General features: G+C 41.5%; 1 protein-coding gene across 1 annotated transcript; it reads right to left on the reverse strand.

Annotated features, from left to right (window-relative positions):
- Window positions 1–1,683: 1,683 nt before the first annotated feature.
- Window positions 1,684–21,682, reverse strand: LOC140234019 (steroid 17-alpha-hydroxylase/17,20 lyase-like). Its single transcript, XM_072314102.1, has 5 exons — window positions 20,705–21,682; window positions 6,963–7,250; window positions 6,397–6,563; window positions 5,518–5,621; window positions 1,684–5,041 (listed from the first exon to the last, which is right to left on the reverse strand). Exons 1-5 carry the CDS (start codon window positions 21,383–21,385, stop codon window positions 4,800–4,802), a joined length of 1,482 nt encoding a protein of 493 aa, XP_072170203.1. The 5' UTR covers window positions 21,386–21,682; the 3' UTR covers window positions 1,684–4,799.
- Between the last annotated feature and the right edge of the window lie 2,607 nt (window positions 21,683–24,289).

Below are 24,289 nucleotides of genomic sequence, written 5' to 3' on the forward strand. Positions count from 1 at the left end.
TGTACACAACATACACGTAAGTCTACATGTGGGGACGTGTCGGGGACGGCTGCAGCAGCCGACGTTGCAGGCTCGCATCCTTTGTTTGCCCGAGGTTGCGGCCGTGTGCAAAATTAAAGATCTGTGCATACATTAGTAAACCGGCCTATTAGTTGGCTGTTCACCCTGGCCTGCACTTCGGCGCCCTGACCCGGGGCAGCGTCCCAGGCGACCCACCAAACTCTACTGTTTGACTAGCTTTCTCTCCCTCTCTCTCTCTCTCTCTCTCTCTCTTTTAACGGGGTAAATGTGGTCGGGCGATATTTTTGTTATCTGTGTCATTTACCATTTGCAGATGAAACAAAAACCCAGTTTTAGTGCTTCAAAACAGTTCTAAAATGTGAGTTGGGGATAGGAACAACCAATGTAAAATAAGTGCTGTTAAATATACAAAATGTGAACGATGGTTATGATAAAATATTGTTTGTAGACTAAACCGTCTACAGATGCGAGTTTCTTCACTTTGTCTCCCTCTCCCTTTGCAGAGGGAGACAAAGTAAAGAAACTCGCATCTGAACCTTCACCTCTCCGAATAATATCTTTCTTTCATTTAATCTGTCTACAGTTATGGTTTATTGAGAAAACAATAATGATATCTCCTTACATTTTAGGCTTTATTGCGAAATTTTGGATGTTTTGGGATACAACTGACGTACTACATAATATATGCATCAAATGTGATAACTCGAACTTTGTTTTAAGTCTATGTTCCCATTGGTGAGCAGTATTAAGGACTGAGAGACTACGTTATAATCGCGACATGTCGGTGGGTTGGAGGAGGGGGGGGGGGGACAGGAATGGTAAGGGGGAAATTGTTCGTTTGTTTGCTCTTTTTTTAACTACAAAACTATGCCTACTCCCTGGCCCCATATTAACCACAAAAAGAATTGTGTACCGACGTTTATTTTTTGTCATGTTTGGAAGGATTACACCTTCATACCAATGTCTCCTCTATCTGTTCCAGTTTATCACTAAACCAATACTTTCTCCATCAATTTCAAAAAAGCACTTGAAGTGATTGGATGTTAATCAGGCCTACTGGTACCGTAATCTGTAATGTCACACCATTCAGAGTAATCACTTGGTAGAGTGTCATTCTTATAATGACCACTGTTTATCCATAACGCTACATGACATCATTCTTTCGCAGCTGCAATGCGGATGTAATTCACCATCTATACAGTCAACGCTTTTACTTATACTGCAATTATTTTAAATTTGCTGCATGCTTTTTTTTTTTCTAGCCATTACTTTCTAGCGATAAAGTATTATCGGGCGCGTATTAGTGTGTGATTTTTGTAATATGAATATACTAATATATTCATATTTGTGTATACATGTTAGGCTTATATGTATACAAATATACAATATATAATGTATATATATATATATATATATATATATATATATATATATATATTCATACATAATTATATATATATGTATATATATTCATACGTAATTATATATGAGATATACATATATATTATGTACAAATATATGCATGTTTGTATATATCTATATACCAATTTAAATCAATGAATGATATTACATCTAAATCATGACCATTTTACATTACACAATCACATACGTATGAATGTCAACTGCATGACTGTGAACACAAATCCAGAAGAGGCAACATCATTGAAGTTCTTGAGGAATATTTTATTCGTAGATAAGTGACATTCAAAATAACATGTATTAAGTCACATATACAATCTCTTATCTCATACAGTGAATATCTTTCGAACATGCGCATTTCACAGCTCTCCTGGTACAAAATGTACTGAAAACCGAAGGAATAAAAATATGAATACATTCATTTGCTTTTGTGCATGCCAGGATGATATCAATGTCATGCATTTATGCTAATTCACTGGAGAGAATACGGCATACTTGGTCGATCTCAGTAATGTGCTTTACTGGCATACAAGCGAATCACCCATGTTCTCTTGTGTGTGACGAACCTTGGATAGAACCCTTATATCTCATCCTCTCTAGTCATAAAACAAAATGAATACAATTCGTTTCTTTTACTGAGCCATGCATGTAGGCTTCGATCCTACAGGAACAGAAAAAAAAGTCGTAGTTACAACATTGCTTTTAATCAAAATGATTGCATGAGAACTGTCATGAGTCCAGTAATGAAGATTACGAAAATGACTAACCCGGACTTAAAATCATGGCACCATTTTATAAAACAAATAATACACGTTACTTGGTCGGGCGTTAGTAATAACGCCCTCTGTAATTTGCATTAGTTGTACAAAATTACATCAGTTCATTGGTGGAGATTCTTTCCATGAATGAAGACTGTTTGTTAGTCAAAAGCTAACGTAGGTAGCAATGATCATGAAAAGCTCGTGAAATCGTGATTTCCCCTTTTCAACAAAAATCATCGAAACATAAAACAGTTCTATATCATGAAAATGCAAGTAAAAGCTCCAAACTGAAATCTTCCGAATTATGCGGCCTGAAAGCCTTGTTTTGATCCGTATTACAGATTCATTTCAGTGATAGATCTCATGAGCCATTATCCAACACTACAAAAAAAAAAATATCTGAATTGCATGGCTTTTAAGAACCTGCGCTAACCAGGAAATTGTGTGAACCTACTGAGAATCAAATATGACAACGTCCTACTAGAGGTCTTGATTTATTGACTGCAGAGAAAGAGTTCCCGGAAAAGAATTACGGATGTTTGGTGTTCCCAACTATGTAAAGATACTAGTAATGACTGTATCACATATTTACTCTTACACATGCACTGAAGCCTAAAACGGAACATAAATACAAATCACATTTGAGAATTAATGAGTCAATTAACAACAGGCAAATGATTTTTTTTTCTACCAGAATCCTTGAAATTAATTTAATTACACTCACACTTTTAGGGGATAAAAACTTCATTCATTTCTAATGTATAGATGATCCCCTTATACGTGTGAATGTAACAAGGTGTTTTTCGTTTTTACCTCATATTGTGGAGTTCAGGAAACTATATATGTAAAATATATCCTCGCATAATTTAATATCGCTTAACTGTCATAAACTATATTTGATCAAGCATATCTACAAATCTTTGGTATCACAGAAATATTGGTCTACGAACTGCAGGAGATAGACCAACACGAGAATACTGAGTTTCCAACACACAAACATAAAACTAAAAAGTTTGCCAATAAAAATATGCTATACATATAAACCTGAAGAATACAATAAGTGGACGAAAATCCCGTCGTCATGTCTGTCAAAATCTCCTTCATGAAAACAGAGATCATTTCAGCGCGACTGAATGTAGTCGACGATAAAACCTCCCGTGCATGACAAATTTAACTCGTGTGCTACCTGACTTGAAACAATTAATGTTGTTGTCAGGAATAGGAAAAAGACAAACAACATTCAGCTGTAGCAAGGAAATTTTATACATTTTGTGTATCTGATATTTAAAGTCACACAAGAGGAAGAAAATGATGGTACGACATTCTTTTCCCACCAAGACTGGATCGGTCACAATTACTTTATCTGAAACGGAAATTAAACATCTACCCTTGCAAACAGATGAGGAGATATGTGTCATCACACTCCATATCAGATTAATTACAAAGAAAAATAGGACGACTTTTTATCAAAATACAGAATTATCAAGTCACATTTTCAGTCTGGAGAACGATCCATTTATACCTTACAGCAAGAGTTTAAACGCCGTTTACTCCATCATATGAAAAGAAATGTATACGGCAAAGAGGCATCTCTGTCAATCATATTGACTCAATGCTTACCAAGTGAATCGAAGCTATGAGGCTAACCATATTTTACCAGAGGCAAGGTGAACAAAAAATATTAGGACAGATATACAAGGGTTTCTCCTCTTTTCAACTCGATATAATCATGATAAAACTGAAATGTATTGTGACCTCCAATCGAATTCACTGTCACGAAACTTACTTTCCTCCTACAGATACAGACTGTTTTGGCAAATTAAGAACAAAGATAAATATCAGATCAAAATAAAGGTTCTACATACTTCCAGGCTAATATCTATTACTATTTCAGCTTTGGCTAGATTTACTCAGAAGAAAAGGTACAGGCTATTTTCAGTAAAATGGAAGTTGACACAAAGAACAAGGAGGTCAAGGAACTGTTAAGTGGAGTGCATGAAAGACTTCGATATGTGTTTTTCTTGGTTGTTTTAGATTTTTCCCCTTGATATCGCGTGACGAATCTGATCAGCCGATAGCCCGATAGGAGTTACCCACTATCGATCACCAGTACCGGGGGCGAGACGATACACGTACGCGTAATGATCACGACGATTCCACGGCATCCTCGCACTGCATTTTAAGATCGATACTCGCAAGATCCAGATAATCTCCACAATCGCGCCATCGCTACACTGCTCTATGACGTTTGATCTCAATGGTCGGAGCAGGGTATGCTGCAAACATCCGCGTCTTTGAGGTATATATTAATGTCACGCGTACATTCATTTCTGCAAACATTTTGCTTGTCAGGAAAGAGTCAGACCGTATGTTGCTTTCACTCCTGAACGATCTTTCGCAAGACCACGGTTCTCTTGCACTACCGTCTGCAGGTGTGTCAGAAATTGTCCAGCGCAGCGTGCGCGTCGTCCCCTTCTTCCGGTGGGCAGCACGAGCGCGCCTGATATCCACAGTACAGACAGCACGCAAAGTCCTGCGGTAACAAGAGACACGGGTTTCATTTTAAAAAGTATTGTTTTGGCTGAAGTACCAGAGGTTCTATCGGACTTCGAGACATAATTTGTAATCGCAGACTGTCCTCACAAGCTCCGAGCCAGGCTCAAGGTCCGGCAGCGGCTCGCCGACCGCCTGCCGAAGGTTAAACTGCTGCAGAATCCCGCCGACGAGAAGACAGAGCTGCATGATGGCCAGCTGGCTGCCGAAACAGGCCCGGCTGCCGAGGCTGAAGGCGAGGAAGGACTTCGGCACCGACACACGGCCGTGCTCGTTCAAGAAGTGTTCTGTACGGGAAGACAGACAAGAGAAAGTTACGAGGAGTGATCAAGAGCTGGCACTCGCATCTGTAAGGACATAAAAGCCAAATTCAGATTTAGCTGTAATCCAGTTTGTAAAGAAATAACGCTTTTTGTGGGTATAAATGATCACAAATCATAAAACATTTCAATCTAACAGATCCAAGTTTCTCTTGTTCATGACGTCATTTGTTTCTTTCAGTGAGGACGTGAAAAACATAAGTTTTGTTATTCGTCAGACGTTGTTTAATCAGCGCATTTATGTGTTTGAAATTTATCGTTTGATATTTCCGGTTTCCGAAGATTATTGATGCAGTATTTGATTATAAAAACTTTTGATTTTGGAGCGATTTTCTTCTTGCCATAAAATGTATTTCCACATTTGAAGAAAGTTGCAGACGTCATACTGGACGTCAAAACGAAATTGCGAATAAATGTAATGTCGCTGCTGTTTCGTTTCCTACCTGGTCTGAAGCTCGTCGGGAACTTCCAGTTCTTTGGATCATGATGGACCCACCAAAGATTGCAGAATACTGTCGTATCCTTGGGAATGTCGAACCCCTTAACCCTGAAGAAAGGAAAAACAAAAGAATGCAAAACAAAAATTAATATTTGAAGTGAAAGGGTGTGTCTTTTCTTCTGAAGATTCTGGAAACAATGACATTGAAACTTGGGGTTACTGTAACCACAGCAATAAAAGGATGATCACGGTAACTATTGGACCAGAATATGTTCTTGAAGTGGGTAGAAACGCATAAGAAGACGAGGAATATAGCGATGGAAAATAATTATGAGAGAGAGAGAGAGAGGGGGGGGGGGGGTTAGAGAGAGAGGGAGAGGGATCAAAGAGGTGGGTGAACCTTTTATGAAAGCAATCAATGAGTAAATTTGGCTTCTTTAATAAAATCATAATATTTCACCTGACAAACGGGTCCTTAAAACATGCATGTAATTTTCAACATGTGATCTGAAAAGTGAAAGCAAGACAAATCAGCAGTATAAAACACTATTACCATGCATCCCTGTTAACATTTCTCTTCTGTCAACCTACTTGTTTAACTGTTCTTACCAACACCAATCTTAACGCCACGAAATGTTCATGACGTACTGTTAGACCTGTCTATAGCGACCACAGTATGTAGCGGCCATCGGGCGTATGCGACCACTAAACACAATTCCTTCCAAGAGAAAAAGCCATGTTATAGGCCCTGTCTATAGCGGCCATCTGTCTACAACGGCCACTATTCCTCTCCCGTGGGTGGCCGTTATAGACAGGTTTGACTGTATTAAGATTGTAGATGTGGAAGTGTTAAGGTAAGAGGGCTTTCAAGTGGATGACTTACTGGGTGTCGCAAGTTGTTCTTCTCGGGCCGTTCATGGAAGACATCGAGCTCTGTCGCAGTGTCTCCAGAATGGTTGCCTCGAGGAACGGGAGCTTAGCTCGGTCCTCCCACGTCGGCAGCCGGTCACCGATAGCCGCTTTCATCTCAGCCTGGATTTTAGCCTGGACCTGGGCAAGTTAGAAGATAAAGCAGACAAAACACCATGACACTTTAAACATAATATTCGCTACTTCAAAACTTTTTCTGTCCTCGTTGTTTCAATGTTGTTGTTGTTTTTTTTTTCTTATGAATCCCTGGCAACTTTCTGTCGATGCTTTCTGATTTACCGAAGAAAAATTCAAAGTCATCAGTCCGTGCGGTTAATCTGGTCACTGAATTTGATTGATCAGAAAAGTTGTTATCTATAAGAGCTTACACTCTTTACACGGCTTTCATCTAAGGCGTAGGGATGTAATACGTCGTTGGAAAAAGAGAAAAGTCATTCCTGAAAGTTGTTTTTATTAAGTTGGCACATCATGACGAAATTTAGCAATGACAATGACAAGTGTTTGTAGCTTTATACACACCTCTGGGTGATGAATCAGAAATGCGATGGCCCATTTAATCGTCTTGTACGTGGCCTCGTAGCCACCCAGGAACATGTCCCACGTGGCCATGACCACGTGATCCGCTGAGAATACGTCATTTCCGTTCTGGTCCTTGGACTGCCGCATGGTGGCGATCAGGGTGTCCGTGATGTCCCGGATGTTGTCCGGGTCAAAGGTTGCGAGGTGCTCTTCGTATTTCTTCTGGAGGATGGCGTCACGGCTGTCGATGAGCTCTTGGACCAGGCGCAACTTCTTGCTCGGAAAGATCTGGAGATGAGAAACAAAAAATATCATATATGATTAATTAATTAATTGATTAGTTAATTGATTAATTAATTAATTCATTAATCAATTAATGTATTTATTTATATATTTATTTATCTATTTGTTTGTTTATCTATTTGTTTGTTGTTCTTTCTTTTATTGTTCAAGTCCATCTCCAGGACTGTATATCTATAAGTATACACCATTTTCTCACCATTATTGTATGATCGTCCATATGTTTATTTCTTCAACTATAGAAAAAAAGTTAATATACTTTTCTTTTTTTATATACATTTTTTTTTTAATTTCATGGCTTTCATCTTAGAAAGTGCTTATACAGTCTGTGCATCATGTTCCCGTAAGTGTCATGTTCTACTCTGTATGTGTGTTCATAATTATAATGCATTACGTCTCCACAGTTAAAGAGTTGAACAGCAGTGAAACATATAGCTCTTGTCCTTTGCAGCACATGGAAGAATCACGTGCACATCGTCAAGTAGTTTTCGCAACTTTATCGAATCATTCAGGACTGAAGATGTCAATGAAAGAATGACATCCTGCCCCGGATTACCCCGTGAAAGAAAAAGGAAGCGCCACCTGCTGTATGGTAGAGGGCCTTCAAAAAGTGCAGTCGGAGATTAAAGCCAATCATGTGATCTTAGAAGACGGGATAATTACATATACAACGCGCGAGGGTATATACTACAAAGTATTACATGGCGCGCTGGCTTGGCGTGTATCCGCGTAGGTGGATTGTTATGAGTAGAAAAGGTCACTTGCGTAACGACGCGTCAATTTCTCCCCTTCTCCTTCCTTCTCGCTTGATTTTTTAACCCACACTTCTTGTTGTCACAGTGTCTCAACTCAGATGTTCGTCATAGCATCCAGAAAAGTGCAAGGGACCCTGCTTTTCTGGCGCGGCTGATTTCTGCTTCATTGATGTGATCATGGTGCGCCGGTCGGTCAGGACTGTTCCCGTCGCAGCCGATTTCCCTCCACACGTCGCAACGTGAAGCGGGTCGGGAACGAAACAGTACATCAGCAACTTTTAGGAACTATTTTCTTGTAAAACGCAGGAGGAGATGATATTACAGTATTTCAATCTCATTTTCCCTCTCTCCCTGTCTGTCTGTCTGTCTGTCTCTCTCTCTCCCTCTCTCTCTCTCACGCTCTGACCCTTAAAGTGAAAGTGGGTGAATGAGCAGAGGCTACTGGCCTTAGATAATTTCTTTCATTTAATCTGCATTCACATTATCAAGTTAACTTGACACGTTGGTCACCGGACTGATAATTGCAAATTTTATCAGTTTGACAATTTTGTAAGCCATATTAGGATACCACGTAAAGTTATCCCGTCGGTCTAACATATGGGACGGTAGCCAAGGCAACCACAAAGCTCACCGCTTGCCAACGGACAATTTTCAGCGTCGTGCATATGCTAGTAGCAAACTAGAGTCTAACAATACTGGCACGAGTCCACGGTAATGAAAGGATTAACGATGAGAAATGTCGCACACAATTACGCAATGCTGCACTAGCGGAACTATACAACTATATGCAATGTCATCTATAGCTTTCGAATTTTCAAAACAAATCAATGATTGTACAATAGATATCTATACTGTACCGGTGCGCCAAGTTATAATCCAACAAGGCTAGTATAACAATTCATTGTACAATTCAATGCCAATCACTGTCATAGGCAGCAATAACTGCTTGATTGCATTCAAGCTCATTACACAGAAATAATCATTTGCTTCATATGCGTTTGGTTTGGATCGGTCAGTTAATCTAGGCCTATATCATTGCTGGTTTAATTGTCCTCAAAGGATGATTGACTGTATTAAATTTTGTTGATCGTCTGGAAGTGGTCTTCATTACAGTGACAGATTGTGACGGATATCCTTTAATTCCATGATTCCACGCCACCCAATCCTATGAGTCTATCATCAAATTTATTGACTGCACGACGCCAAAATCCCAAAACAATGTACCCTTTCCATCACTGCAGTTTTCCATCCCCCTCCTCATCCCGGCCACCTGATTGGATGAAAGTTTGTGTGATGCATCATGACGTCACTAGCCTACATGTCTGGGCGCGAATCCCATTATGACGCACCACTGTCATGATACGCGGAGCTAACATCACCTTTGTAACTGCAACGAGAAGCAAGGCCAGAAACCGGATTTCTCGATGTTCGTGATAAGGTTTACACGCTACATTGGCTGTGTCCCGACTCATATAGCGCAAATATTTACTTGGCGTTGCAATTAACCTTTCCTCCATTTTTGCTAGCATTTTAGCGTTACTATAAACGATCAACTTGTTCACTAATTTCCAGCCCAGACGAAACGCCCCATTTAGAGGGGGATTACAGACGTTTGATGAACTTTTACAAAGGTGAGAATGATCCGTGTGATTAGGGGACGTGGGGAATTGTCTGAATATATTTTTAGTTGAAGCTTCATGGGGACGGGCGAATGGAGGTGAACGCGAGGGTGTCTGTACGGAGGAACCGTCCGGAGATGAATGACGCATTTGTCCCCTGTTGTCCCCGATGAGCCTACACTCGACCCAGACGAACAGGGGGTTGTTTGGTGAAGAAACGATAGCAAATTAATTCCATCGCTTCCGGATTCGGTTGTCAGACATACAGAACTGTCTGTTTCTTCTTTCTTTCTTTTTTCTTTCGTTTTCCAGTGTGCATTTGTTTTGCTTATTAGTTTTCTCTTTTTCTGCTCCCAGATTTTTGAATAACACCACAAGGTTAAACATTTTGAAAGCGACATGATGGTGCCAAGTTTTAGCCTCCGTCAAATGCGATTTTGCGATATTTTGTCCTTGGCGCGAACGGCAGATTATTAGCTTGTTTTTTAGTCTAATCAACTTCCGTGGACAACAATGTCAGGTTGGTGCGTTGTGTATGCAACATTACATTTTGCCAGAAAGTATCGTGTAGATTAGCACGACTCAGGTCTTTGATTATTCCAACTCGAAAGAGAAAGAAAACTTTGATTTTAAAATGGAATATGTTTAACGCAAATGAGGATAACAGTTCTCATAATATCAGTATCGGAACATACCGGTGATATACGTCTGAACCGAGACTATGATCTTGCGTTCCACTCAACGTCAGGAAGCAGGGCCGTTCCACGGGCTGGGCCTGTCTATCATATTTGGAGAAATTGTTATTGGCCCAAAGCGGACGGACTCCCACTGTGAAATACGACCCGAAATATGTCTTTGATTTTCCTGGAGACTGCACATCAACGCTCCCGAGATTTTTTTCCCTCTCTCAAAATAGGTCAATTTTACTGCGCCCTCAAACTCCCGGTCCCTCACTCGCTATACGCGTCTGCTTCTTTGATAGTTCGAACGGATAACATGTGCCCGGAACTGATCAAGCAGTTCTATCATATTATTGCATGTCATAAATTTCATGATTTCCACATAGTAGTACCAGCAATTTTGTCCAACTCCAGCCTACTTTGGCAAATAGCCCTTTCCACACTACTTCTTCAGTCTACCCACTGGTATCTAGGCATTGCAGTCGGTTATTGCTATGATGCCAAACCATCATTATTCGTAATCCAGTTTTATACTCAGTAAGTTTTGTGAATAATCAAACAACATTAACGCTCACTGCAAACACAAATATAGGAAAACTTCACATTTTATATTAGGATCTAACACTCATTGAAAAAGCATTACTGTCATGTTCGTGAGCAGGCGTTCTTTTTTTTTTTATGGTACAACGCTCTCTTAGTTGAATCTCGTCCCCATGGTAACATGGATAGTGATGAAATATCATGCAATTGCGTTCAACACTTTTCGAGAATTGGTCAGGGGTCAATGCGGTGGCGTTGTCGTATTCCTCGTAATGTGATAAACACTACTACGTTTTTTAATCAATCGTCATGACTGTTTTTACAGTGTACATCTAAACGGAGCAATGGAGGACACTACGGCCTTCATTCAAGCGGTCGGACGGAAGGGTTACAGGAGGGGGTGGGGTTATTTATTTTCGATCTGTCAATTCCAATGAAGTTCATCACCGCGCAGGTTGTGCCTTCCCGTTACGGGACGGAACGCAAGTCACAAGATCAGAACGGTTACGTTTAGGCAATGTAGCTGGAATGGGCTCGAGGGCTAAGTGGGGTGCCAGTTAAATTGAGAAATAGATCCAAAAGTTGGACAGCACAGGGAGGGAATCTTTTAGGAAGGAAGACAGCCCGAGAGTGGCACTGCCCTTATGCTAGTTTTAATCACACGACAGGGGAGAGGGAGAGATGGGGGGTGGGGGGGGGGGGGGGGGGGAGGAGGACAGAGGGGGAGGAAAACCAACAAACCGCACTGCGGTTTTGTATTTGCGACCACCATACCCAGTCGACAAGCAAGGTGGTGGGATCCTAACGCGGAAATGCCATGGCCAAATGCGAGTGCGTTCAAAAGCGCTAGGTTGGGTTTGCATACAATTCTTATTCGTTAGTAAACGGAAAAGATTATGGATTTTTTCTGACATCCATCGTGGTTACAAAAATGGCACATCTAAAATGTGTCAAAAGTATACTTTGTAACATGTATCAGCTTTTGTTGGATGAAAGTAAAGTAAAATTGAATTGAATTCAAAAGGAGCACAACTGCACATTGCAGACTGCGATAAACCAGGGAGATGGAACCCCCACCTCCCTGGATAAACCCTTCGTATCCCTTGAATGCATAATAAAAAGGGGAGGGGTTGTTTAATGAGTTTTCAAGCGCATTACTTGCCCGTATGCGTCATGGTACAAAGAATTGAGGATAGAAGACAATAGGGAAAAGTCAGGAGAAAGAGGCACGAAATTGACTTATTTCTGACATGATTCTGTTTTCATGTTACCCTTCCACTAAGCCGGGTTAATCCGTTGTTTACATTCTCGTCTGTCTTTTTGGCTCATCTTCCTATCTCGTGAAATGCGCGCCAAAAGTGTGCCACGCGATATTTCCGCTGCGCTGTCAGCGAGCGACCGAATTTCACACCTCACAGAAAAAAAGGGACAAAAACAAAACAAAAGGCGAAGGAGAGAGATGGGGAGAAGGAAGACGAAGAAAGAGCGTAACTAAAAGGTCGGAATGCTGAAGGAGAAAAATTAAAGCTTTGGGACGCCATGCGGGGAGCAGCGATGACAGGTCGGCGCACGGGGACAACTCCAGGAGGACGTGAACTTGGAACTGGATAAGAATGGTGCTAGGGGGGCCCCGGCAGTCTGGGAAGTTAGGGGCTTGGGGATTGATGGACGCTGGATGTCGAAGAGAATTGGGGGCTTGAGGAGATTCATCCCCTGCTTGTTCTCCTTTTCTTTTCCTTTCTTTAGGGTAGATCATCTCATATCGGTCTCAAGAGACCCGTTTGTGGTTTTTATCAATGTTCGGGGTTAAGCCTTTGTTATCTATGCCGGTGAGACGGGCGACAACGGATCGGCTGGGTGAGTGATGTCCAGGTGAGTGATCGATGGCTGGTGACGCATGCCTCCTCCAGTCATGGCAGGGCAGGGATGTTTCAGGATGAATATATTCCATCTCTCCCTCTTCCACCTCCTCTCTCTCTCTCTCTCTCTCTCTCTCTACTTTTACCATCATCAAGTTGATCTTAGGTCTGGTTTGAAAACAATCTCTCCTATCGTTATAATTATACCCTCTGTGAAGACTAAACATGAACTATGCTAAGTGAACGCAACAATAAGTACAACTTTTACAAAGTTTCTCTTTTAAAAAGAAGATTTTAAAAAGAGAAGGGGAAAAGGTTCAATTGATGGATTAGCGATGATCATACTCTTTCTACTCTGTCCATTTGATGTGATCAGGGAGGTCACCTCCCTGATGTGATTGGGCATTTTTGTTTCCTTGTGGAATGCAAATTTGAGTTGATTGCTGATAGAGTGATTATCAACGCATCTTTTCTTCTTTTCTGGGTAACCTCTCCCCACATAAATGTAGTTTTTGACAGAGAAGAACGAAGAAAAAAAAACTATCGAAAATATGACTTTCATTTACAAGAACGTATCCATCTTGAGTGCACTAACGATGGCAGGAATAGAAATATTGTTTTTCTCGTTCTTTTATCAATGGCAAACCTGTAGTACATCACGAGCCTGGCCCACTAATTGGGCCACGAACGATCCATCGCCCCGTCGCGTGCTCGGCACGGGGCCGCAGCCGGCGAGTTAACCTCACTTCACCCCATCCCAGCAGAGAGAGGGCGACGTTTCGGTCCCCACCCCTTTCCACCCCTTTGCCCGGTTAGCTTACTTACATTTTTGCCTGTAACCATGGTAACCATCCACGATTCAGGGAAAGAAGGAAATTGCATGGGGACAGAACGGATTTGTTTTTTTTTTCTTTGAATTCGGAGAAACCTATGGCTCTACATTGTGTATCGGGTGAATTGTTTCAATAGCTGATACGAATATAAACTCCGAAGAACTGATTGATAAATGAATCGACCCTGAAATTAGTTCACTGATCATGGAAGCACCATGTTGATGAATATACCTGCAGAGGAGTGAGGTACTCTGCTCCTTTTGCCCTCCCCCATGACTTCTTTTTACATACGCTGGATCTTGTGAGAAAAAAAACAAACAAACCCAAAACGCATACAGCCATGTTTCACAAGTCCATCTGTAATTGTTGAATTTTAGTGATATCGTCTCGCTTAAAATTCAGATCTTTGGAATAGAAGGGAAATAGGTTGTTCTTTGTTCATCTGCAACCTTACCTTATTGCCGAGGTCCTTGGAGCACAGCAAAATTTTTTACTTTCTTCCTCGTTTCATGTCAAAGAGGGGAAAATGGAGATTTGTAGGTAATTCCAGGATTTGTGTGGCTGTGACACCTCCCATTTGTCTTATTTCCGTATTAATATGAGTGAGAGCGTTTACTACTGGGTAAATTAAAATTCCGTGACATTTCATGTTTTAGGCTCGACTATGATAAATCATCTACCATTTGTCTTATTTTACATAATTTGTATATTATTATGACCAACTTTAACATGATTAATTTCTGTTGGCTTGCTGCTGTTGGAAGATTTATTTTACAAGTTGTCAGTTTCATACGGAAAATACAAAATCAATCGTTCAAAGAGCGAAAACTGCGATAAGTGTTAAGGTTTATAGCCATTCATCCCTCGGGTCAAATATCAAACGCAAGAGCTTGAATTTCACTGATTGCAGAAATGATAAAAAATCTGAATGTAGAATGAAAGACACAAACACACGCACAAACATTGTGCCCGGCTCTTCCGAGAGATGTGTCTATCACCCTCCTTTATAAACGGTGATAGTTTAGCGATCATGGGCTGCTATTATCGACAGATTTGTGTGCATGTGTGTGATAGAGAGGATACATAGCACTGCGACAACACTCGTCTGTGTTTTAGCATTATAAGTGACAGACGATATTAACTGCGACGGCTGCTACGGCCGACATATCATGTTATCAACCCTCGATCAGCGGGCATGCATGTAAATTTATGTACTATGGAATGGTCAACATTATTACATTTTAGTGACATCCCCTCCCATGCCAGTGCACTTGTTTAAACAACATACTCGTATCTTTAGCGGCCTGTAATAACACTATCGCACTACTATTTTGAGTGTTGTTTGAATGCCAATAACATTTGGGCTCGTGAAGAGATACTGTAGCGGGGCTTTTCCTGGGTTGCTGTGAAAGACGTTACAAGGGTGAGAAGTACAACTCCAGCGAGATGCGTGCGTGCGCGCACTCACCCACTCGTCAACAACACTTCACATCTCCGGAGTAGGCGAGGTTGCTTGAACGCGGCAGCGAGGCGAAGCTTAAGCGTAAAGGGCACTGACACGGAAGCCGGTGTAGGGGTCACTAGGCCATATTCCCCTTGTTTTCCAGTTTCCACCTGTCCCTTACAGCGATCATTCCCTACTCAGAATTTTCCAAGACCTACTTTTTCTTTCATCTTGCGTTCGTTCGCGAAAAAATCTGTTTTAGTTTAGGCCGCAATCCCTCTATATACTACCCCAGCAACAAACCTTCCTTATTTCCATATTCTCCCTCTCTCGAGTGGGGTGAAAGAACCTCGCACTCTTCATGACGAATAATAAGAGGCTTGCGACCCTGTTTCCTTCGCGCTATGTAAATCGTGTTCTCTAGCGCTACTCAAGTCGAGCTAACGTATTGACAACAAGAAGTCTTTTTTGAAGTCACAAGTGAGTTGGTGGCACTCGACACTCGATGGACGAACGGTTGACGAAGGAGCGAGCCTGTCTCCTCTTCCTCCCCTTCATGCCACGGAGATGTAGAGGATGAGAACCTTACTCCATTTACCTCGGACATGTCGAGTGTGTAGCCCCATTTCTTCGGACAGCTTCTCAAGATTCCCCCGGTCAATCTCAAACTCTCCCTCTCTCCTACACCCATCCCTGTGGAGTCTTCTGCACTTTATAAGTCTCAAATACGATTTACGTACGTTACTCTGAAATACAGATTTTGCTACAGTAGGAGGTGGTTCATCTCGGTAGTATGATCTGTATGACGTAGCGTGCTACCGCGGATGCATTTACTCTACGTGTACATGATAAGCGTCATCATCGTACTTTATGATACACACGAAGCCGACTGACAGGTCGACTGAAACTCTTCTGTTTTTTCGTCATTGCAGTCAGAGCAGCTCGACTTGGCGTGCAATTGCGTAGGCCAACCAACGTGCTAATCAGCTGTTTATTCCGGCATCAGTGTTTGTGTTCTGCGGTGCATTAGCGCGTCAAACCTTCGCGATTCGCGCCGCCAAGTAGCAGAGCTGCTAAATATTGCTAATAATCCACCATGCATATCAAAGTCATTTTCGTTTTCATTCACCGCCGAGTGACTCAATCGAACAAACAGGTAGGTTTCCCCCGAGTGGAAGGACGACTTCACTGAACATGCCCAATAACCAGATTGGAGCTCCCACACCCGCGCATCGACAGATGCCAGGCATCGACGTTGAACATCGTTGTCGACATCGCAGACTGCATATTCGCAAGGTGCTAGAACAATGGGAGAAACGCAGCACTTCAAAATTCCCGCGTATCTCGAATCGTCTGGCATAGATTAGTAGTAGGCCTACATCTTTAGATGTAGGCCTTTACAACACAGCACGCAACGGAGAACAGAATAGCAAACTGGAAAAGCTCACCGAAAGTGCAGAGCTCCGAAAAGCAGCTCTTTTTACACACATATTGTGATTTCCATCCTATTATTATACATTCGTATCGTCTGCATTGTTAGAATTCCTTGACCATCTAAACATACCCATAATATTTGGATCCGAATCACTACCAGAATTTGTCATATGTGTCGTCTTCAAGTTTTCCTGAAAATTTCATCCAAATCCGTTCCTAACTTTTTGAGTTATTTTACAAGCAAGCAAGCAAGCAAACAAACAAACAGACAAACGCCGGCCAAACCATAACCTCCTTGGCTGAGGTGATAAAAGAAAGATAAAGAAGCAAATGAAAAAGATGGAGAAGTGGAAGAAGGATAGGATGAAGATGAAAAAGAAGAGAGAGAGAGAGAGAGAAGGTGAAGGAGGGAACAAACAGCAAAAAAGTTGGCAGCAATAAATTGCTCGACACTCGACTTCTAAGTCGACGTCACATGGGGTTGAATTCAAATTTACGCTGTCTTTCAGTTCTGCCGTTCGGTAACCTGCGCCGATTCGGTTCACAGAAAACCGTATTCGATTTCGCTCGAGGGGGCCTGTCCGGGTAAACCAACTCGGTGACATAGTAACGGCTACCGTTAAAGGCAACGCTCCCCAAGCACTGAGCCAACGTCAGATGCAAATCATCGCTATGATTATTCCTTAATCTTGCAGCAGATATTTCTTTGCTGACTTTGTCGCTATTCATCACTAACACGACATAATCCTCACATCGGAAAACGATAAGAAGACGTTATCTTTAGAAATAGAAATGATTGAAGAAACTTGCAGAATGTAAAAAAAAAAAAAATGAGGAGTTGCCCATCTCTTTGACAAACACCGTGAAATACTGATCTTATGTTTGGCAACACTCATCCTGTCGGTCCCAAACATGCTGATATTTGTTGTTGCTTTGCGATACGAAATGTATTGGAATTAGTACGAGTTTTTGAGAAAACAAATCACATACCTTTAAAAGCAGATGAATATCTCACGCAGCACAACACCCACGGCTATAAACTCTGATTTTTTTTTACTGCCTTCAACACATGTATGATGACAGACACACTCCAGACACCAAAGGTAACCAGCATCCAACGACTCTTCTCAGTTCATCATTGGTATAAATCTCTCGATGGTGTCTTTACGCAAATTCTACGAGCTTGATTGAAAACGCGTATCGGTTACTGCGTGGCAAATAGCGAAATACGAAGAAGGTGATAACGGTCAAATATGAACTGCATATCTTTAACTGGCTGATGACTTACAGGCTTATATTCTAAGTGGTGTATACAATTATATATAAACAAGGTATATCTACACATCTATATATCTATATCTATATATCTTTCTCTCTCTCTCTCTCTCTCTCTCTCTCTCTCTATATATATATATATAGGTATATATATATCACTCATCAACATATTTTACAAGATGTGTCGTATTCTCATCGCTGAAGTGAGAAATGTCATCTCTTATATCAATTTGCAGCTATACTTTATTCATCATTCCATACTTGAAAAAGACACTTTAAATTACCAATGGTATCAGGGCATGGGAAAGCAATATGTAGACATAGGAGACAGAACAGTTTTTTTTTTTTCGTATTTGGATGTCCTTGTATGACCCAAAGAACTCTATAAGTAAATGACCAACTGTGGATTTTTTTTTCTCAACAAGAAGCTGTGTCTTTGCTCTTTGGCGTGGGGACAGATCGATGCTATTATGTCTAACCTGGTTTTTCTCTCCGTTCTATTGTATCTTCCCTGATCTCGAACGTGTAAACAAGACCTTCATTACAATATCGCTCGTGTGTATGGACTTCAAGCCGTTGTGCACATTTAACTGACCGCTGCCTCTTCCACTGAAGTGAACACCTTCTGCTCATCTTGATGCGCACATCATCAGCATCCTCCTGTGTTTTTGTGCATACACACACCTCTCCTCTCACGCTCCCATCTCTTCCCTCTCCCTCTCTGCATCATCTAGCAGTTGACTTGCGTACGCACGACGAACTGGGTGCCCTCACTTTGGCGATATTCCAATTCTGATGACACAGTGCGTGCTTTTACTTGCACGCCACGTCCACTCACACACACGCACGCACACACACACACACACACGCACACACACACACACACACACGCACACACACACACATACACACATACATTCACGATGTTATTGGCATGATGAGGGACTGAAGTGATGATAGTGATAGTGTCCACAGACGCCATTCGTTTAACATTGACCGTGCCCGGGCGAAGAAGTATTTTCTGGCAACATGGATACCCACGTGGGAGGGAGGAAAACATGACGCCTTCTCCCTCCGACAATTTAATCCTTTCTCTTTCTATTACTAGAGAGAAAGAATGCTTTTAAACATTTTCTTTTACTGTGTCATCTTGTTTCTATTCTCGTTCATCCTAAGAAGATTCAAAGTATATTTCCAGTCGTCTTCTGTAGCTGTAACTCAAATCTATAAAATAGTATGAAGAGATTGATTGCAAAATGCAGTAAACGCCTTTTTCAAACATTTTAAAGTAAACCCATCATTAGACAGAGCACAATGAAACCATTCCAGTAATACCTTACTTGTTACATACCAACGAGGAATATTCTTAAAGGTATGATTAAAGGCATCTCATTTTAAAAAAAATTTTCTTTGTTTTTTTAATTGCATATATTGCAAATATCTCAAATCAACAAAAATGGAGTTAAGTTGTTTTGTGATCAAGCTCTTCATATTTTATGTACGCCAGGCAATAATCTGCACACTGCTTTGATCACTACCAACACATCGATAATCCAGTATAAAGATGCAAACCAGGTCATTAAAAATTGTCGACCCATCACGATCCGTTCATATTCTTGTAAGGGGGCATTAAGATCACACAATCCATTTCTGAAAATTCCATCAGCGTCGAGCACAAAAGCGGGTGCTGAAATATGATTTTTTACTTGCTTAACATTCGCGTGAAGAGGGTGTTCATTCCAAGCTCTCAATTTGTAAAACCGAAATTTTGCCCAGGTATTTATCAACACACGTAAGTCAATATTTTAACGCTCGCTTTTCTCAAGTGCCACACCGTTTGAAGGGGGGCAACGCTGCCTATTGCAGCCCAGGACCAGCGATGACGGGTCGCCCTGCAAACCGGGCCAGGCAAACAAAGTTGGAGTGTTTTGGCAGGGCAAGTGTGTTGGTCCCGAAATGAAATCATTCCAGTTCCCTTTCTGGCTCTCCTCTTCTATGTGCCAATATTTTCCTGTCGTCGCATGCGACGGATTACTTATGAATATCATGATAATCGACAATTTAAGTTCATATCACGCAATTCCCAGTTGAGACCTTGTGCGTGACTGGTACAATAGCAAACACGCGTAATCAGGTCTATTTAAAATTGTCCAGCCTCTCCGTCACCGCCTCCGTTAACAATCAGTCGAGGCAAAATAATGTTTGCGATTTCTTAGCTCCAGGTCCAGAGGAGGAGGTCACATTAATGGGGGCCTTCTTTGCGTTTTATTGCTCGGTTTACAATGTATTGTGCTCGCGTCATTACGTAATTAGAAGTATTGTGTTGATTTCTCAGCTCATTTCACTGCTGATATATCATGCACTGGATTTTTGTAAGTTGTTAACAAATCACATTCTTCTACTTTGATAAACCGCATGGGTATCGCAGTTTAATAGGGCTACTGTATTTGATTACCCCATGGGTATCACAGTCTAAAGGCCTATTTGATTTTTTTTTTTCGAGATAGATGACGCTAATAACTAAGTGATGTTGATTTTTTTATTTACGACCCCAGAGTATAATAGCATAGTTAATTATACTCTAGCTTTACGACATAGGCCTAGGTCATTTACTTGTGTATTCATTTATGGATATCTCCCCAACCTCTTCCCACCCCCCCCCCCCCCTTCACGGCAAGACGCATTCAATTCACCTGTAATATACTCTGCGCCTTTCAATTTCAATAGTCGGAATGCGCTTTGCATGAAACAGTGGGCGCTACGGCAGGCAAGCATTAGGCAAATCTTTTCAGGAAGCCAATCTCTCTTTCATGGAGATATGCATACAATGTGAATATTGCAGGAAAACCGGTGCCTTTACAGCATGACACTCATGGGGAGCCAATTGATTGCAAGAGTTTTACTATTGAAATACATGTAATGGAGGTCTACTATATTACACACACACAAGACAGTGCACACGAAACATAGGGAGTGATGTGACTTCAAAGTTACGTAACTCACCTTGAGTGCGGGAAACACGTCGATGGGGTCCCCTGGTTTGAGGAGGCTCGAGAACTTCTGGTTGCTCTCAACAAGAGCTAGATACTCGGGATCGTCGAGGGTGTAACGCGTAGCGAATGTCAACTGCGAGATGACGTTGATGATGGCCAGATTGAGCTCGTCCTCGATGTCGCAGACCGGCCCAGCCTTTTTCATGAGGATCTCATTGATGTACTCGACCTCGCGTGTGATCTTCACTCCGATGGATTCGCACCCGATGCCGCGCACGTTCTTGTGAAGCGCGGTGGCCGTTACTCGACGATGCCTTCTCCATCCCGGTGTGTAGTCACCGAAGACGATGTCGCAGTTGTTCCGACTCATGAGGCTGACCGAGTAGAGACAGGGGCGACCCGCGAAGTCGGTGGCTCGATGCAGGAGCGCTTCCCTGATGGAGTCGACGTCGTTAAGGACAAGGAAAGGTGTGGTGCCGATCCTGAGAGAGAAGACGCTACCGTACTTATCTGCCAGGTCCTTCATGACGAGATACGGAGCCCGATTGGTCATAAAAACTGGCAGGTTGCCGATGAGGGGCAGGGCGGGCGGACCAGGCGGCATCCGATATCGCTTGGCGTATCTCCGCGACAGGATGGTTTTCACCAACCATAGCACGACCACGACTATCAGCAGTTCAACAGCGATCATGGTTCACGATTTCTTAGTCCAAGTAATTTGTCATACAAAAAGGTACAAACAAAGAAAATATCCTCACAGAGGAGTTAGGAATACTTGATCCAATAATGTCTACGAGAACTCACTTGTGACGAACAGAAAGACACAAGAGCCACGTCCCTTTCCCTCGCGAGCTAAATCCTCGAGTCAGCTGATAAGGCAGCTGATCTCCGTGATGTGAGAAATCTCTGTCAGTCGAGCTCTGTTTAGCCCGAGCTTAGCGCACGCGACGAGCGAGCTCCGTAACCAGCTGATCCAGGCAAAGCTTCTACGCTGTGAACGCTGCGGGCCCGTGACAGAGTGAGTATTCACGCAAGCTACCTGCGGGGGGAAAAGAGACGAGGAAAAAATAAACCTTGGCGATTTTGCGGCGGACGAACGCGCAACGCAAAGATGTGTCACTGCCCATTATCGCGTTTATGATTTTATACCTTTGGCGCGGCTCGTTTGTTTAATTATCCTACTGTCTGTCAAACGTGGAGCTTCCCATTTTTCGATTCGCGCAGCCTGATTGGTCGCCCGCCCTCTCTGATATTTCTTATTCATGCTGATGAGCACACGACCAAGTGACCAATCAGGATGCGTCTGCGCTCGAAAAGGTAAGTTCAATGAACAGGCTCTGGTCTATCGCGCGAGTGTTTTATATTCACTCTTCTTCTTTTGTTCATCTTTCTTCCATTCTTTTTCGCTCTTTTCTTCTCCCCCTTTCAGACTGACGTTTCATCCATTCTTCTAAATACCCTAAGTCCACAAACACCTCGTACAGTTCGCCTCTATCAGTGCAGTGACTTGGTGAGACTGATTATTTCTAGGGTGCAAACTACAACAAGTGCAGCACGGTCGTGTATTGGCTTGGCATAAATATACCGTGTAGCTCAAGGCTCATAGTTGTAATAGTACAGTCACCTCTTGCGTGTACTATCGGTTCGCTCCTTCAAGCGCACTGCGTTTCTGAGACCGTTCGTCGCCCGAGACGATGGTTAACGTGAAAACGGTAAGACGCCCCCTTCCGAGAATGTAAGGTAAATACAATGTAGGGAAGTACGGTGGTGATAACTCGGCTGCAGACGTTCATGGCGGGAAAATGTTATTGTTGAGAATAATAATGGCACTGAAAGTAACAAAAATGATGACGATGTCAGTTATATGATACTGATTAAAAGAAACTGACAATGACTGAAATAGTGAGAATAAAGGCAGTGACGACATGACAATAAAAAGAAGCATTTTTTAAATTACCATTCCCACATTCTTCCTCCTCTCCTTTTCATTATAGCTATCAATGATGCAATCGAGATTACTATTAAAACTATCATAATGCCATTGTTGTCACCGTCAGTGATAACATTATTTGATTTGATTTGATTGGTTCCTGCATTATGTCATTGCTCATGCAGATACATACACATATATCATATACATTGATGGTACCATACATATAAATGGATATACATAAACATTAATTGCTAACAAGGTAAGTTTCTTCATTACCTTTAGAATGTACAGCAATACAGTTTCTTCATTACCTTTACAATGTACAAAAGAACATATCAGTGATGCAATGAATAACGCAGAAGGGCTACAGCTTAAGCATTGCTTGATTTGCATGCAGCCCTCGCGCATGATATATAACATATAGGAAACTAGGGGGAGGGATGACTTGCGTAGAGATAGGATAGGAGAAAGGAGAGAGGAGAGGTCTGTCTGCTTTCGCTAATACACAAAGTTAGATCACCTGGATCACTGAATAGTAAAGCATGGCAAAGTATTTTCTCACCGAGGTACAGGTGAACAGTTACAGGTCATGGTCGGTTACATAACATTACGCAATAAATTCTGAACGGCGATAATTCAACGAGGGAATTTCATATACAATACATATTGCAATGACATTATAAGATCACTGATATCCAGAGAGCAGTATTGTCTTTACAGCTTTCTTGAAAGAATACATAGACTTTAAAGTTCGAATTTCTGAAGGAAGAGAGTTCCAAATATCAGGTCCAGTGTGTCTGATAGATTTCAGAGCCATCACCGTTTTAGGATTTTGTAGATGAAATTTATCAGATTGCCTTGTGGGATAAGAATGTATATCCAAATAATGAGAAGAAAGAAGATGGCAACTGACCGTTATACAAACGAAACATAAAAAGTGAATTTTGCAAAAAAATTAATATCATTTACCTTTAGTGTTTTTAATTCTACGAACAAAGGATCTGAATGGTCCCGATGACCGAATTGGTACACATACGTATAGCTTTCTTTTGTAGAAGCAATATACTGTCAATGTGACTTTTCGCAGTTGCCCAAACAATGTTACAATATGAGATATTTGACAATATCAACGAATTATAAAGCATAAATAAAATATTCTTTGGGACATAATACTTAAGCTTACAGAGATTACCAACGTTACGAGACACTTTACCTGAGATGTATTGCACATGAGCATTCCATTTCATATTTTCATAACATTCATATTATATAGACGTGTCCTACAACTACTTCCATTATTTCTAGTTCCACTGCCATCAATGAATGTATAATCGTAATCAGGTTAACTTTATCACTACTATCATAAAGTGAAAACGAATGAATGAAAAATGTTTTCAGTATGATTATAATTTATCAGTGTGCTGGAATTATGTGATGGGAATTGGGTTGTCACAGTTTTTTTTTCTCTGTCTCTTTTTTGACATATTTGTTGATATATAAGGGGAAATTGTAGGGGGAAAAATCTGACCAAAATGGCAGAAAGGGGAAGGCATTATATTACACATTTCAAGCATAGACTATGCTGGCATACGCTATAGATATATCAATCTTGTCCATTGAATTTGATTATCATGCTTTTATGCCTAAAGTCTTTTTATGAAA

This window comes from Diadema setosum, chromosome 10 (assembly GCF_964275005.1).
Source record: "Diadema setosum chromosome 10, eeDiaSeto1, whole genome shotgun sequence".
Taxonomy (NCBI): Eukaryota; Metazoa; Echinodermata; class Echinoidea; order Diadematoida; family Diadematidae; genus Diadema; species Diadema setosum.

Excerpts from the sequence above, each read along its gene's own strand:
- LOC140234019 (XM_072314102.1), bottom strand. The coding sequence starts at position 21,385 with ATGATCGCTGTTGAACTGCTGATAGTCGTGGTCGTGCTATGGTTGGTG. Across the intron at positions 6,564-6,962 it reads TTCTGATTCATCACCCAGAG|GTCCAGGCTAAAATCCAGGC; the intron begins GTGTGTATAAAG and ends TAACTTGCCCAG. Across the intron at positions 5,042-5,517 it reads CCCGACGAGCTTCAGACCAG|AACACTTCTTGAACGAGCAC; the intron begins GTAGGAAACGAA and ends CTTCCCGTACAG.